At 36.0% G+C, this 17,224-nt stretch overlaps 1 protein-coding gene across 2 annotated transcripts in view; it reads right to left on the bottom strand.

The window, feature by feature from the left end:
- The window catches only part of BCKDHB (branched chain keto acid dehydrogenase E1 subunit beta), a 230,293-nt gene that overhangs the window by 164,843 nt on the left and 48,226 nt on the right, over positions 1-17,224 (bottom strand). For both annotated transcript variants that reach the window (XM_063096964.1, XM_063096965.1), the window contains 2 exons: positions 1,922-2,055; positions 1,536-1,691 (listed from right to left, as the gene is read on the bottom strand). In XM_063096964.1, coding sequence (XP_062953034.1) covers positions 1,536-1,691; positions 1,922-2,055 — 290 coding nt within the window. The remainder of the gene's footprint in view (positions 1-1,535; positions 1,692-1,921; positions 2,056-17,224) is intronic.

The following is a 17,224-nucleotide window of genomic DNA, read 5'->3' as shown; positions in this document are numbered from 1 at the left end:
AAAGATCAAGGTTCTTGCGCAAGTGATTGGTGTGACCTTGCCCAAGTTTCCACTGGCTTGCAAGACCAGGTAGTCTCACCCAATTCTGACACCAAAGCTGAGCTCTACGCCATGTTGCATCAAATCACAAACTTATAATTAATGTTTAATCATTGCAAAATAACTATATAAAACAAGTATTACATTGGAAGAGTTATCATTAAAATAAACTCAAATTTACCAAAAAGGCTTAAATGAGATTCCTTGGAGCAAACTACATTTGACTTTCAAAGTCATTTTATACCATTTTTATTGAGGATCTTTATTTAAAAAATAAAATAACAGAACTAATCTCACTATTTTATTTTCTGTAACAGACTTCTGACACATTAATAACCATATAACACAAAGGCCTTATCTTGTATTCCTACTTTTTAGTTTCTCTTTATCTGCTTTCTTCATATTTTTATCTTTATATATTCATATATTTACTTTGTATATTTACTCTTATTCTTTACGTATATTTTCATTTGGGGGAAAAAAGAGAAAGAGAGGGGAAAGCGAAGGTAGAGGACTGCAAGAAAAGGTCTGTTCTTAACAACACTGGGTAATGTTATAAACATTAAATGTGAATCAATGGTCGGCTCAAACACAAAAATAACTGTTGCCTCAGCTGGTAGGTTCGACAGAAGCTAGCATATGTTGGAAAATCATGCAACCTCTACTCAACCAAGAAAAACCTTCTGACTTTGATCTGGTAAAAAAAAAAATTAAAATTAAGAATAAAACATAGACACATGTTCACAACCAATTCATGTTGTCAAAAAGCAAACATACACGTGGACTGACACATCTGTGAGTTTCTATGAAGATTCTCTGGAAAGCTCTTCAGTAAATAGAAAAGATGATAATGTAAAAAATTAAGACATAAAATACTCAAAATATTTTTATCAAAAGACCTAAGCTATTGTGAAAGGCAGGCTATAAAAGGGAAATGCTTCAAAATTGTTTGAGTGTTATTTTACCCTAAACTGGGAAAAACACATCTAGGTAACAGTCTCCTCTCAGTTTATTTTTAAAGTTAGAAATGTTCATTCCCCATACTTGCCAGCCAACAAAAAAAAAAAAAAAAAAGAAAGAAAGAAATGGACTAAAGCAAAAGTCCTATCTTTCTGACTTTGAGGTAAATATGGACTAAATAGTAGATTTATTAAAATCACCCAGCATCAGTGAAGAAAGACCCCTTAGAAAGAAACATAGAGCTTTGAAAGAAGGGGAAGATAAACCAACTATGTTGTCAAATCTTATTCTTTGAAGTCTATGAAGTTAATTAATGCCAGCATGAAGCCCATGCTGCTTTAAGAAGAATATTCTATAAAACTGGGCACTGGACAGTTGATTTAAAAGAAATGCTTGCTACCCTCTCTTTCTTAAATACAATTAGGTTCATATGAATTTCAAAAATCCTGTTTTTTTTTTCCTCTAGTTAATATTAACAGATTCAACCAAATGAAAACATCAAATGGAGATTAAATAAAGGATATAAATGAGAATACCTTGATTCCTGGGCAATGGGCAAAAAAAGCTTCGGGACTCTGAGAATGATAGAGAGCCCCATGGCCAACACAGCCCCAAGGGGACCGGATAGTGAGGCTTCCACAGTTGAAAAGATCCCCAGAGCGATAGCGATACTTGGCAGCCTCATTAACAATCTGAGGGGTAGAAAGGGAGAAGAGACGTCACCATGAGTCCTTCCTTCCAAATTCATTTTCTTAAACCATTCTATTAGACCTTTAAATATATGCCCATAAGAAAATGAAAAACAGAACACAGTAGCATAAAACATTCCTAAGATGGGGGTGAGAGGGTGGAGGCAATACTTCAATACTTCATGGACTTAGCCTTAGAAATGCTTATTTATAGTAAAATATGATGCAATTACCTGATCAAAAGCAGGGAAAATATAATCTGCAAACTGAATTTCTGCAATGGCAGTAGCACCAGTGACTGCAATTCCAATTCCAAATCCAACAATTCCTTGTTCACATAATGGGGTATTAAAAACTCTATCTTTTCCTAAAAAAAAAAAAAAAAAAAAAAAGAAAGGAAGAAATGTAATCTTAATATGGCAGATGAGAGTAATGTACCACACAATACATCTGAAAATTCACTAAATTAATAATGGTGGGATGGAGAATTAAAGAACAGGTGGAGGGAATAAAAAATAAATAGTATGATGCTGATTTAAATACAATCAGTAATTATATTAACTGTAAGTAATCTAAATGTTCCAATTAAAAGAAAGACTGTCACACTGAGATAAAAGAAAGCAAAACCCAGCTACTTAAAAGAAAACACAAACTATCAAGATTAAGAAAAACTGTAAGTAAAAAGAAGGAAAAAAATATACAAAGAAAATTTTAACAAAAAGAAAGTTGATGTCACTATATTAATACCAAAGTAGACTTAAAAGGGAAAGGCATTCCAGAGTTAAAAAGGGAAAATTCATTCTGTTATAGGATTCAATTCACAAAGGAGAAATAACAATTCTAAATTTAAACTCATCTAACAAGGGGCTCCAAGTAAATGGGAAAAATTAACACAACTAAAAGGAGAAATGGGCAAAATTACAATTTACTGGGAGGTTTTCGATGTACCAGTCTTAGTAACTGACAGAAAAAGCATGCCCTGAAAAGGGTAAAAAATGTAGACTTGAACACAATTAGTAAACATGATCTGACACACACAGGACACTGCACCCAACAGCTAAGAACACAAATTTTTTTCAAGTAAACAGAAAACATTCACAGTAACTGACCATACAAGTGTACTTCAAAAAGTCCATGGAATAATTTGATTATCTTTCAATTCTATTTTTCCACAAACTTTTTGATGTACCCTTTTATACTAGGCTATAAATCCAATCTCAACAAATTTCAAAGGATTAAAATAACACAGAGTATATTCCCTGACTATAGTGGAATTAAGTTACAAATCAATAAAATAAAAGTTAATTTGAAAATCCCTATGCTAGAAAAACTTTTTAAAAATATGTCTAAATAACCCACAGCTCAAAGAAAAAATTAATTATAATGGAAGACAGAAAGAATTTTGAACTGAATGATAATGAAAAAACTATGTATCACAACTTACTGAAGTTCTGAAGGTAATGGCAGAGTTACCTTTTACAGACTAACCCTTTCACAGCTAATGATTATAAACTCTGGGCAAAATATAATAATACTTAAAGGCATTGGATGATCAAAAGTAGACATAAACTTAAAGGGACTTGAACCTTGAAAGATGAGAAGCTCAGTGGATGAGCATGACATTTATAAGGCTTGTCCCTTGAGGGGACACCCCAGTCTGTTAGGTTAGAATTCAAACAAACAGACTCAGTCTTATTGCCCTGAGGCATCAGACAATGGAATCAAGGGCTGCCAGTGGCTGGAAACTGAGGTACTAAATACCTAAAAGAAGGGCACCACATGGGAATGCCCCTAAATCTGTACATAAACTGCTCAGTTCTTTGGCTGACCCCTGTTTCTGCAAGACACTCCAAAAGCCCAGCAGAAAATAATCTCTGGAAGGTCAAAGAGCCGAGAAGAGATTTCAGATACGCTCGCTAAAAGGAGACAGAATGCTGGAATTTAAGACTCTTTAATATTTGCTGAGATTTAAATATGTCCCGCAAATTTCATGTGTTGGAAATTTCTTCCCCCAAATCATATGTTGATTGGAGGTGAGGCTTTTGGGAGATAATTAGGATTAAACAAGGTCATCTGGGTAGGGCCCCCATGATGGAACTGGTGGCTTTATAACAACAGGGAGAGAGACTTGAGCTGACAGACTTGCTCCTGCTCTCTCTCTCCATGTGATGCCTTTCACCATGTTATGACTCAGCAAGAAGGCACTCACCAAATGTAGCACCTCAACCTTGGACTTCCCAGCCTCCAGAACTGTGACCTAAATAAATTTCTTTTCTTTATAAATTACCCAGTTTGTAGTATTCTGTTATAGCAACACAAAATGGACTAAGACAGCTTTCCATGAAAACCACAGGGTACAATTTTACTAGCATACAACTCAATTCTCACTTGAAATTTCACCACCTCTTGGAATTTCATAAAAAATTCTAATTCAGGGGCTTTGGTGGACACAAACAATGGCCACGGTCTGGCCAGGTAACCAATAGTTTTGGGACAGATCTGATATTTGTATTTCATTTTTCTAATCCAGAGATATTAGTTCTTCTTGATGCATAGAATTCACTTTCAGCTCAATTCTTCCCTTTGAATATAAACCATAAATAAGGGCAAGTGTTGAGAAATCCCAACTAGACACATCCTATACTATGCAACTCTAAAAGCAGCTGCAAAAACTTAAAGCATGATTCATACTCATCATGATCTGTGACTATCTTTTGAAACGGTGACCTCTGTTCCTCATCAATTCCCTATTGGACTGTGAGTAGCCTAATAATTTTTAAAATCTATGATTCCATTGAACTTACAACAATTCAGGGGTGTAGAATAAACATAAATTCCAGCTGCCTCCTATGTTATCCACACCCTGTAATACCTGAACCACCTTAACCAAACAAGCAGCATTCTTACTTATACTTTGCTGCTTCAGGTTCATGGGATTCGGACATGAGGGTGCTTCCAAAAGTTCATGGAAAGATTCATATAATATTTTAATTCTATTTTTCTGCACTTTTTGAAGTATCCTCATTATTTTTTCACCTCAGTAAAAATGTATAGCCTTTTTTGCTGCTAGAAAGCAGGAAAGTTGAGTTTCTGAAACCTCTCTCCAAAACACTTTGGTTTGAGGAAACAGCTTAACAAATCTGTCCAACAACTTTCCATGATCTAGCAGAAAGTGCTTCAACATGAAGTAAATGTTAAAAACCTATTTCTATTTTCTCCCAGATACTAATTGAGGGCAAGAGCACAAATAAAATGCACAATATTGATGAATTCCTCTATCTCAAAATGCAATTAATCTGATACAATGTTCATGTACACAGCATCCTGATAGATGAATCAATGCATATGGTGAATGTTCTGAGGCAAGACAGACCAGGGTTTAACTGTTATTTCCACAAATTACTAAACTCTGTAACGCTCCATTTCTTATCTATAACTGAAGAGTCATGATACTGAAAAGCCTAAAATAATTTATACATTTATTCAACAAATATTTATAAGGTATTTAATACTGTATGGATACTTTTCTAAGTGCTAAGGATAAAAGCAGCAAATAGAACAAAAATTCATATCCTCATGAAGCTTACATTTAGTCAGTGAAAACAGACAATAAAAATGAAATAACTGAATAAACTATACAGCATTTTAGAAAATGACAAGTGCTATGGAGAACAGTAAAGCAGGGAGGGGAGGTGGAACTACTGTCATTTTAAATAGGGAGATCAGGAAGGCCCCACTGAGAGGTGCATTAAAGCAAAGAGTTGAAAGAAATGAGGATGTGTACCATGCATATATCCAAGGAAATAAATCTTCCAGGCAGAGGGACCAGCAAGTGTAAAGACCTTGTTGTAAGATCATGTTTAGCACATCAGAGGAAAGGCAAGGAGTCCAGAGTACCTGGTCTGGAGCCAAATAAACAGTGGTAGGAGATAAAGTCAAAAAGTTAAAAGGATGGGATGAGGAGGCATCACAGGTCAGGCAGGACCTGTAGGTCATTGTAAATGCTCTGACTTTTACTGTGAGAATGAGTCAGAAAGCAGGTAAGTGAGAGAAGCAGGAAATCATCCAGCAAAGTCATGCCATTCTCCAAGTTGCATTTCAGCAGGATCCTTCTGGCTGGTATTTTGTGAATAGACTGTATAGCAAGGGTGGACACAGCAAGACTGATTACAGGATACTGCAATAATCCCAGTAAGAGATGATGATACATATTAACAGAGAAGGTGTGAGACTGCGTATATTCTAAAGATAGAACCAAAAGGATTTGCTGATAAAATAGATGTGGTTGGGAGTCAGAGAAATGCTAAGGATGATTCAAAGTCTTTTGGCCTGGGTAACCTGAGGACAGCATTGCCAGTAACTAAGAAAAAGAAAACTATGAAGAAGCATGTTGGGATGAGAGATCAGGAGCTCAGTTTTGGAGACATTTACTTTGAGATGCCTTCAGACATTCAGGTACAGGTATCATGTAGACTGTTACATACACGAGCTGTAAATCTTCAGCATAAAGATGGCATTTTCATAAAATGGGATGGGATATGATTATTTAGTAAATTTAAATGGGTATATAGAGAGAAAAGAAGAGATCAGAAAGTGTTTCCTGGAAGACAATGATCAACTTGTGTCACATGCTGCTATTAGAAAGTGAGATGGGGGCTGAGAATTTTATCATTGGTGACCTGGAAATAACAGTTTGTGCAAAATAGGAGGGAAAGAGAAAACAAAAGCTTAATTGCTGCAACTTCAAGAGAGAATGAGGCTGCTCACTAGGAGAGCATGTGCTGATAACACCACAGTCAAGGGTTCAGATCCCTTACAGGCCAGCCTAAAGTATGAAATAGTCATGCTGGAAAACAGAAGACTGAATGGACCAGAACTTGCAGCATGATGTCAGGCAACATGAGTGGCCCCTGGAGGTCACTAGTCTTGAACTTAAAGTGAGACCAGCTGGCATAATGTTTTTGCTCCAGCAAAATTTAGCTCAGAGATTTAGGATTTAGACAGAGACAGATTTAACTAGAATTAGATTTAACCAAGCATACTGACATGGAATTTAAGCTGGGTATAAAAGGAAGAAAGGTCATCAGAGAAGTGAGAGACAGTGACAGGGTGGTGAAATCCGTGGATTTTAACAACCAACAAGGTCAAAAGATTGTTGGAGTGGAGGGACTAAAGCAGTGAGCTGGAGAGGTTCAAGGTAGTGGTCAGAGTTGGGGATGTTTCAAATCAAGATCCTGAAGAGACTGCAGTTACTGGTAATGATAAGGGTATGACTGTCAGAATGACAGGCCAAGGTAGGATGGAAAACAAGACCATCAGGGGAGAGAAAGATAAGAAACTGAGAAGCCAGAGTATTAGGAAAACCATCCATGTGAACACTGACAGTAGTGCTAGAGAGAGTGACAGTGAGCCAGGCAAGGAAAAAGGAGAACTGGCCTCAGCTCAGTGTATAACAAGGAAGGATAGTATTAGTGCTTAGCACTTTGCTGGCACACTTAAAGTATTTAATAGATGTTTATTTTAAAAGGATAAATTAGATAATGGGAGCTAAGTTTCTTTTAATTTTGAAATCAACTTCATAATTCTTTTTCTACTTTCTGAGATGACTAAACTCAACTTTTTGATATTTGGAACCAAATTTCTCAAGTTCGGTACTATTAAGCAGTATGTATGTGATAATATAATAATCTCACACAGACTACACCCTTTAGCTCAGGTAGTACATAAAATAAATATCACTGAAATACATAATGGCTTAAAACATTCATCCAAATGATGACTAAAACATAGCGTTAGTTGTCAGATTCCCATGCCGGCCAATCATACGGCACCCCCCAGCCCCCCCCAAAAAGGTAGGGTTAGTTGAAATCCATATCTTTCAAAGGCAGCTGAAGTCTACAATGACGACATAAGTTCCTGATGCTCAAAGACAGTTGAAAGTGCTGCAAACCAAGCTCAACAAATGTTTAATTAATTAAGTGATTAATGGCTTTGACTTCATATGAAGAGAAAAAACATGCATACTCTGCAACAGTTCCTCATTGCCCAACAGCTTTGACTGGCTCAGAAAGAAAAGTAAATCTATCTGAATTACTTCTTTTGAAACCTTTGATAACTGAATAAAATTAAATTAACATTTCAGATAAACTTATTGCTATCAATAGTACAGATAACTAGAATAAAAGAAAAATATATACAACATGCCATTTTCTTATATTTTGCTACTCCTGCTTAAATTTTAGGCTATATCTTTTTATAATTCTATGATTCCCCAAGTCAATGAAAATATGTACAGAATGCCAGATGGTTAGCTGTTTGTATATTTGTCCTGTCAATTTCTCATTTGCTGAAGATCATGCATAAAGTCATACCACCATTTTCTAATAGTGTTTTTCTTTTGTAAAGGGAACATGATTAAGAAGTTCTACATCACTGGCAGTATAACATCTATTAAAGACATTGTCCACTACATAATGCCAAACATCAAAACAAAACCAGCAGTTACTTCCCTTGCCAAAGAATTAGAGATGAGCGAAACTGAGTCCACCAGTGAACCCTGTTCCCTATCCAACATTTAGCTACAACTGCACCAAAAACAATGAAAAGAGAGCAAAGAAACAACAATTAGGAAAAAGCATCAACCACAGGATAAGGTGACAGCTAACTACCTCCTGGCAGGTTAAGGAAGTCACTAAGTATTTCCCTCTCTCCTGTCCCTATACATTTTTCAGAACCTATAAGTAGTTTTAGAGTTTTACTTGTGAACAAAGTGGCCCTGAAAGTTATTAAATCTACCAGGAGTAGAATTAAATTTTTCTTTTTCCCATAAAAATTTCTGAAGACTTAAAACTGCCCATCTCTAAGCAACTTGTATTTTCTCAATATTCAGATTTGAAGAGGTCAGAATATCCTTCCAGAAAACAATCAACTCTGTTGGGAAACAGCTCGAGTGTCAGATTCTCCAAGCAGAAAGATAAATAAGGCCATAAATATTTGTGTATAAGCTACAAAATAAACCAGAGAAATAAAAGTCATTATAGATACAATTCTAACAGTGGGGAGAGAAATAAGCAATATAACCCAATCATTTTAGCTATAGACTTTCTGGGGTATCTTGTGATTTCACAATATTTTTAAGTTCACTTATGAAAAGTTTGCTAGAGGTGAAAAGCATTTGTTTAGGGTAAACTGAAGCTAAAATACAAAGCTAATCCAGAAGATCATTTTTGTATCTTAAAGTAGAAAACGGAAAATAGAATATTCTATTCATTAGATAAACAGGACAGAAAAAAAAGCTTAAAGAATAAATATGCAAACCAATTTTGAAAATTACTAGACAGGTTGAACATACAATTTATCTTCCAAACTAAGATACTTCTGAGAGTGTTAGGAGTTACTAAAAATAATTAACAGAAGTTAACTGATCCTCAACAGGCTTAAACTGGTAATTTCAGACAAATGGAGCTGTCCTGGGTAAACCAAGACTTATAGTTACCCTATTATTAGAGTTAAATAATACCAACTCCTCAGTGAAAAGTAATAAGAGAAAAATAAAATGGTCCCTTTACCTATTCCTAATCTACTATATACTAGCATCCTAATTTAGTTTACTCATGATCCAGAGCTGGAAAATGAAAAAGAAAATTGAACAAACAATCCTGCCCTCAAGGTAGTGATCATGGTTTGCTGCCTAGGGTAGACACTATGATGAAAGCAGCCAAGATTACCCATTTAGGAAGATCACCAACCTTGCTACCCTGGTTGGTGAGAATGCTATTGGGTGACAGACATCAGCTGTCAGCCTGTTCAGGAACTGCTTCAGCAACAGTGAACCTCATAGCCCTTGGTTAGAAAAGACTATTTGTGAACCTTGTCCTATAAATTCTATTCTACTATTCTGAACACTCCTAGGCAAGAGATCTGTGTCAATATAATGGGTAAGAGAGGAAAATTATTAAAGAAGATAAAAATCAACCAAGAGCAAATGTGTGTGCTTGGCAAGTGTTTATTGAATGAATGTTTATTAAATGCAAAAGTCCCTCTATAAACAGTGAGTCTACAATTCTGGGTGCAGATCCAACAATGCCCATATCCAGCAAAGCCCAAATCAGTTCCAAGGATTCAATGACTAGATTAAAATCTGTAAGCTCCTCTACAGGGACCACAGACTGTGTCTCATTTATCTTTGGACACCCAATAGTACCAAGCAAAATGTCTCAAATTTAGCAGTCATTCAATTATTAATTGAATGAACAGGTTTAAAAGACCCATCATCTTGGGCTAAAAAGACATGTCTGTGATAATCATGATGTGGTAATGTCCCCCTACATACTAGTTGTATAGATATGACAGCAAGGCAGATAGGAAATAGTTGAAATAGACATGTACTAAATAATATTAACATGAAATTTTTCATTTAAATAATGGGAAAATGTGACAGTGAAGAGAGAATATAGACTCACCCAAGCATAAAGATGAAAACTGTATCCAATCATCTCTAGTACCTAGAATAGTACCTTGCAAACAGTAGAATTTTTAAAATATTTGTTCAATGGATGAATGAATGCAAAAGGAATAACAAAATAATATTAAAGTATAGATGATAGTCAAAATCAGGCAAACTAAAAATCAGGCCAGATCATAATATTTTGAAAATCCAATTACCCACACAGATTAGTGAATTGCTTAATTCATGGCTGTACTCCAAGTTACCACATCTTAGAGAAATTGATCTTTAAAATGACAGAAAAGGGAAAGAGTCACTTAATTTTAAGCAATGCATAGAAACTGAAACAGGGAACATCTGGCTGAAGGTTAGCCATCATGATTATGACACAATAATGTTCAATATTATAGACCACGTGTTTCAAACCAAGAACTAGATGGACAACTTCTTTTAAAAAAAATATTCTCTTACAATCCTAATGTCAATTTACATCAATTTTAGTGTTATTTTAATACATACAAAATTAAACAGCATTTATTACACTGATAAAAAGACAAAGCCAAACAAATTAATAAATTAAATACAAATATAACTACATAATCAATTAAATTCAAATTAACAGTAAAATACACAGTGTAACAAACTATGGTTTTCTGTTAAAATGATAGCAACCAACATAGCTTCAGGTCTGATTCTATATTCAGCCTCTTTTTAGTTTTGTCTGTCTTTTATTCTAATAAAGAATGCCTTTTCACTTAAACGCACCATACAAAATAGCATTTATAACCTCATGGCTTCCTTAACCAGTTGAGGATAATGATAATCAGACCTCATACCAAACAAAACTACTAGTGAGCATTCCTTGAATGCTAATTTTAAGTAAGTCACTTGAAGATAAGGTTGGTATCACAAACCATATTGAAATCTGCATTAAATGTGTACCTACTTGGTTGTTGCTGGAATCAGGTATAGAAAATTCTTCAGTGTATACTTACATATTTAACTGCTAATGATATAATATAGTAAGTTGGCTTTCATATAGCATAAACACAATAATAAACACTATTTGGTTATATGACAGATGATCCAGATAATCCAGAAAATGACTATATTATTTTTTGAAGATTACCACTTTTACAAACTCAGATTTTAAATCTCAGAGGAAACATGAAAACTCTCAGAATACATTTATAGACAACAAGGTTAGTAAAGACCCATTACAGAAACAGTAACAGGGAAAAAAAAAAAAAAAAACAAATAAAATAATTGACTCCACTGTTCAATTTTAGAAAAAAATTCTACTTAATAAATTGGAGGGGCTGGCCGATTAGTTCAGATGGTTACAGCACAGTGTTATAACACCATGGTCAAGGCTTTGGATCCCTATACCAGCCAGCTACCAAAAATAAATAAATAAATAAATTTTAAAAAATGATTTTTCAAAATAAATTACCCATGGAAGGTGTGGCAATCGTTTAAAAGCACTATTTTAGTAAGTCACTGATGGAATTTGGATGTGTTGTCCCCTCCAAAACGCATGTGGAAATCTGATCCCCAATATGGCAGTGTTGGAAACTGATTGAGTCATGGGGCGGATCCCTCATGAATGGATTAAAGCTCTCCCTGGGGGGAGGGGGGATTAATGAGTGAGTTCTCGCTCTATTAGTTCCCACAAGAGCTTGTTGTTTAAAAGACCCTGGCACCTCCTCTCTCTCTCTCTTGCTTCCTCTTGCCATGTGATCTGCTTGTACCTGCTGGCTGCCTACCATTTTCTGCCATGAGTAGAAGCAGCCTGAGGCCTGTGCCAGATGCAGCTGTCTCAGAATCGTAAGCCAAATAAACCTCTTTTCTTTATAAATTACCCAGTTTCTGGTATTTCTGTTATAGCAACACAAAACGGACTAATACAGTCACTCTCTCCAAAAAAAAAAAACAACTAAGCTCTAGAAGACCAAGGACTCAAAAAAAGGGGGTTGGGGGGTGGGGGGCAAGAGAGACGTTATCATGGTGTAAATTAATCTTTCATTTAAATGAATTTCTAAATTAAAGAGAATATAGGAACATTCCTATATTGTATCTAATAGGGGAAAAAAGGAAATTCAAGATTACAACTACAAGGGATTCTACAAGGGGTAAAAATGTGTTCTTAAAGTAAATCAAAAAGGAGAAACCAGGTAGAGAATCAATGAGGTAACTTAATGACCTATAAAAATTACTGTTGGGCATGAAAAGATAGCAAGCAGAAAAACTTATTACAGAATCACAAAATCCTAGTGCTACTGAAGACCTTTCCACCAGTGCCACATTCTTCAAATAGAAAACCGAGTCTTTATTTAAGTGGCTTGCCCAATGTCAACAGCCAGTACCCCCTAGTCCATGCTTTGCTCCCCTCTACTAGAGAAATGCCTTTCCTAAATTAGCTGTCACAAACTACTCAAGTCTTTGTGGTCAATGTCCTAAAATTCCCTCATGTTTCTCTCAAAATCTAAAGAAAATAAGATAGCTAGTTTAAACTTTCATATATGTGACCTAGCTAACAACAATGAAATAAAATAAAAAGCTTCTTTAAAAGAAAACGGCGATAAAAAATGTCAACAAAACTCTTGAGAATATGTTTTAAAAGACCTTTTAAATGGGCTGCTTCAAACTTTGATTCAACAATAAATTACATAGTAAGATAGTGCTATTACTCTGTAGAAATGTATATATGTCTATCTCAAAAAGGTAGTGCAAAGTCTTCAAACTTGTAAGTAAAACAGATTTTTTTTTTCTTTTGGACACAAATCTTAGTACATTTTAAAAGACTAAGATCACAGAAAATATGTTCTCTGACCACATAACAGAATTTAGAAAATTCACAAATGTGAATTTAGAAATTTAGAAAATTCACAAATGTGTACTAATTAAACAACACTCACCTAAACAATGTGTAAAAATAAATATTGCAGGGAAATTAGATAGTATTTTGAGATAAAAAACAAAGTGCAACATCAAAATTTATAGGATGCAGGGATCATGCAGTATTCAGAGGAAAATTTACACTTGCAAACACCTATATTAAAATACTATATTATTTTTTATGGTATTAATCTCTTTGTAAATTACCTCCTTCATATCCCAGATTTTTTTCCTTGTTCCATTGTGCTGTCTGAGTCTTCTCCTATCTCAGTGAGTTTCCATAAGACTGTTGCTCATAATTCCTTTTCAGTCATTTCAAGGCTTTCCTGCTCTATAGGGTCTGGTATTTGAGAATTACTGTATTCTTTTGGTGGTGTTATATTTTCCTGGGTTTTCATATTTCTAGTATCTCCACGTTGATGTCTGGTCATTTGGTAGAGCAGTTGCTTCTTCTAATACTCTGGAGCGGGCTTTGAGGACAGAGGTGTCCTCTTCTTTTTCCAACTCCACTAGTGACTCCTTGTGTCAATGCAGTCAAGTGTCCAGTGTGCTGCCTGCATAGTGGCTGTGGCTGCTGCTGTGGCATTAAGCAACTTTTTCAGCAGCTATGGCTGTGGTAGTGGCTGTAGTGGGCCACCCACATAGAAGTAGTGTTTTCAATGTGCTCTCTTGCCTGTTTTTGGGTGGTGGGGTACTGCCCTTGGCTCCTTGCCTAGGACCCCAGGCGTGCTCTCTTGCCTACTTCTGGATGGAAGGGGTGTGGCCCTTAGCTCCCTTGCCTAGGATCCTGGGGCATTGCTTTCTTACCTGCTCCTGTGAGGAAGGAGCTGCAGCCCTCAGCTCCTGCCTAAGGACTCTAGGCATGTTCTGTTTCTTGCCTGTATCAGGGCAAAGGAGGCTGGCCCTTGGCTCCGGCCTAAAGACCCCAGACATGCTCTGTTTCTTGCCTATACCCAGGCAGAGGGGGCTGGCCAACAGCTGAGATGTTACTGGTAGTAAATTGTCAAGTTATTTTTACGCAATCCACTCTTATGAAAAAAGGTGTGGTGAGGAAGGGAAACAATTAAACAGATTTAAGAGAAATTTCAGGGGAAGTCTTCAGTCCCAATTCAACTGAAATCTCCAACTGACTATATCAATATTACAGTTCAACAAATTATCTTAATTACAATAGAATTATCAAACAAAGTTAAATTATATCAATATTTCCTGCTTGCAATGTTCTTGAAGTTAGGCATAAATTTTAAAAAAGATTTTTACTTTTTAATAAGTTATACAGGAAATCTTAAAGGGTAAAATGAAAATAATTTTGGTACTTAAAAGTTGAATCTTTCTTTGCCAAGAAATTCAATTACTATTAGCAATTATCAGATAAGAGACTGTTAAAACTATGGAACATTGGAATAAAATTATTTTAAAATGAACAAAGTGCTCACTTTGTCACAAATTAGATAAGATCTTCACTAAATGGGTTGTATCATAAGAGGGGGAGCAAACTGAGGATGCAGTAACAGAGTAAGATCTCTCAAATATACCTTCCTAATCTTATTTGATAGATGTTGCAAAGAATAATATCAAGCTCTCCCAATTCACCTCTTGCCACTATCAGAGGCTCTGATTCTGACCAAGTAAAAATTATAACTTGATATAATCTGTTTTTAACCAATAGAATAAAAACTTACTTACACAATAGATACTTGACCACGTATAAGGCACAGTAGTTGGATGCTGTAGGGATAAATGAAACTCCATTCCAGTCCTCGAGCAACTTACAATGTAAAAAGTGTTAAGTCAAATATAAATAACTACGATACAAGAAAATGATGTGAAAATAAAATGCTATTAGAGGAGAGGGAAGAGAGACATTCTTTCAGGCTTGTAGGAATCGTGCAGTTTCATGAGTGAGAAGGCAATGGAATTGGGCACTAAAGAATGGGCAGAATTTTTTAAGCACGGGTAGAAAAGGGAACAGTATGATCAAAGGCACAGAGGCAGGAAATGAAGTGCAAATTCAGAGTGGGGAAGTGAACCAAGAAGGCTGAAGCATAAGGGGACTACAAACAGTAGTGGGAGATAAAGGTAGGAAGTTTGGTGTAAGTTTGGTGTAAGCAGTCATGCACCACATAACAATATTTTGGTCAACAATGGACCACATATACAATGGTGGTCCCATAAGATTATAATTGCTATACCATATAGCCTAGGCATGTAGTAGGCTATACCATCTAGGTTTGTGTAAGCGCATTCTATGATGTTCCCACAATGACGAAATTGCCTAACGACGCATTTCTCAGAATGTATTCCTGTCATTAAGTGATGCATGACTATATAAGTAAGTTAATATTGTGGTTAACCAAGTGTGGGCTCTGGGGTCAGAATGCCTGTTTACATGAGGCTCCACCACTTCCTACTTGTGTGACCTTGGATTGTGCTTCACTTCCCTCATCCATAAAATTAGGATTAATAAAACCAGCCTACCAATAGAGTTGGTCTGAGTATCAAATAAGATAAGGCATTCACAAGCACTTTGCAAACCATAGAGCATTATAAGAATGTAAAGTGTTATTATTATCAGGATAGTGGCCAGAAAAATAAAAAGGAGAAAAAACTTGAGAAACACTATGCAATCAACAGGATTTAATAATTGTTAGTTGAGAGGGATGTAGGAGCCGAAACCTCCTGATGACTGGCACTGAGAGATGCCAGGGACTTTACCTCCAGACCATCAGCTGGAGGAGCCCACTCAGCACTGCCCCCTGCTCATCTTCAACCTCAACCCGCCCCAGCTAGAAGTTGTCTATAATACCCTGAGTCCTCAACAATAAGCATTAGCTCCCCATCTAGGATGAAGGATGGGGTGGGGAGGGAAGCTGAGCCATGGTGGCAGGGCTGTGACAGGCAATTCTAAATGATGAATGAAACTGTTTCATTAGCAAGACCATGAATAGGCACCAAGAAGGCTCACATGTACCTTCATCCAACAATCCCAAGGTTTACCACTGGACAAAATAGGACTATAAGCAGGAGGTGTGGCCACTGCTAACCTTCTGCAAATAAAATACCCCAAGAGTGAAAACGAATAGTCAAAGATCAAAGGCAGCTCCTGGGTTGAAGAACAAATGCTGCTACTGCAACTGTGTATCTGCAGCAGCTTGGAGACTAAGCAGGCCAAGGACTGAACCCAAAGGGTCCCAAAGCCCTCCAATGAACTGTTTGGAAATGAGAGGCAGTAGATCCTGCTAGATGGAAGTTCTATTCAAGCAAGCACCCTCTTAGAAGCCGTGACTCTACACTACCCCTCCCTCTAATGGGTACCTCAGCAAAGCAATGTCTAGTCTCTAAGCTATGTGCTGTGTGCTGTTTGCCATAACGTTTGAGTAAGACCTTTATGACAGACACGATGATCCACAAAGGTACCAGAATGAACCAACATTACAAGACCAACTCAGCACTCCCAGAGCCCCAGACATCTTCAGGAATTGTTCAGTCCTGGCTTTGATAAGGGCTATGGGCCCATGGAAGACATATTATAACTGTTAATAAATCAACTGCGGGTGTTTTGACACTTTATGTAAGCTGAAATTTTGTTTCTGAGCACGATCAATGTGGTTTGAAGAGATAAATTTCCAACTTATGAAATCACTTTATCGTGGATGAAATTTCAAACAATTGTATGTAATCTGAATGTCTGAGTTTTAGGGAATATGAATTACACAACTATTTAAGCTTGAATTACACTCTCTTTTAAGTGACTATTTAAGCTTAAGTCAGACTCTCTTCAAGTGACACTTGAAAAGAAAAACACAAAAATTCATCTCAGGCAAACAGGTATTTGTTATGTCTTTAAAAAAGAGAGAACCACAATTAAGTTTTTTGAGGTCACTATACAAATTTCTCAAGTGCAGCTATCTAAAACATATGAAGAAATTAAAGTTGGAATTTGGAGAAATACACACTAAAAATGTAATTTTTAAAAGAAATGTACACATAAGTGATGCTGAATAAACAGATTCCAAAAAATAAATACAAAAAAATATTTCTGAATGAACCTGTAATGACTTCACAGTGCTTGAATAAGACCAAAGCTTTTTTTCTAGAAAGTCAAAAGAAGAATTTTCATTGTCCTTGTGATACCAGCTGGAATTTAAGGGCAAGCCATCTAAATTTCTCTTTTTAATCTTCCTTCATTTAT

This window comes from Cynocephalus volans, chromosome 5 (genome assembly GCF_027409185.1).
Source record: "Cynocephalus volans isolate mCynVol1 chromosome 5, mCynVol1.pri, whole genome shotgun sequence".
NCBI lineage: Eukaryota > Metazoa > Chordata > Mammalia > Dermoptera > Cynocephalidae > Cynocephalus > Cynocephalus volans.
Note: the sequence above shows the minus strand (reverse complement) of the source record. Positions and strands in the feature narration are given on the sequence as shown.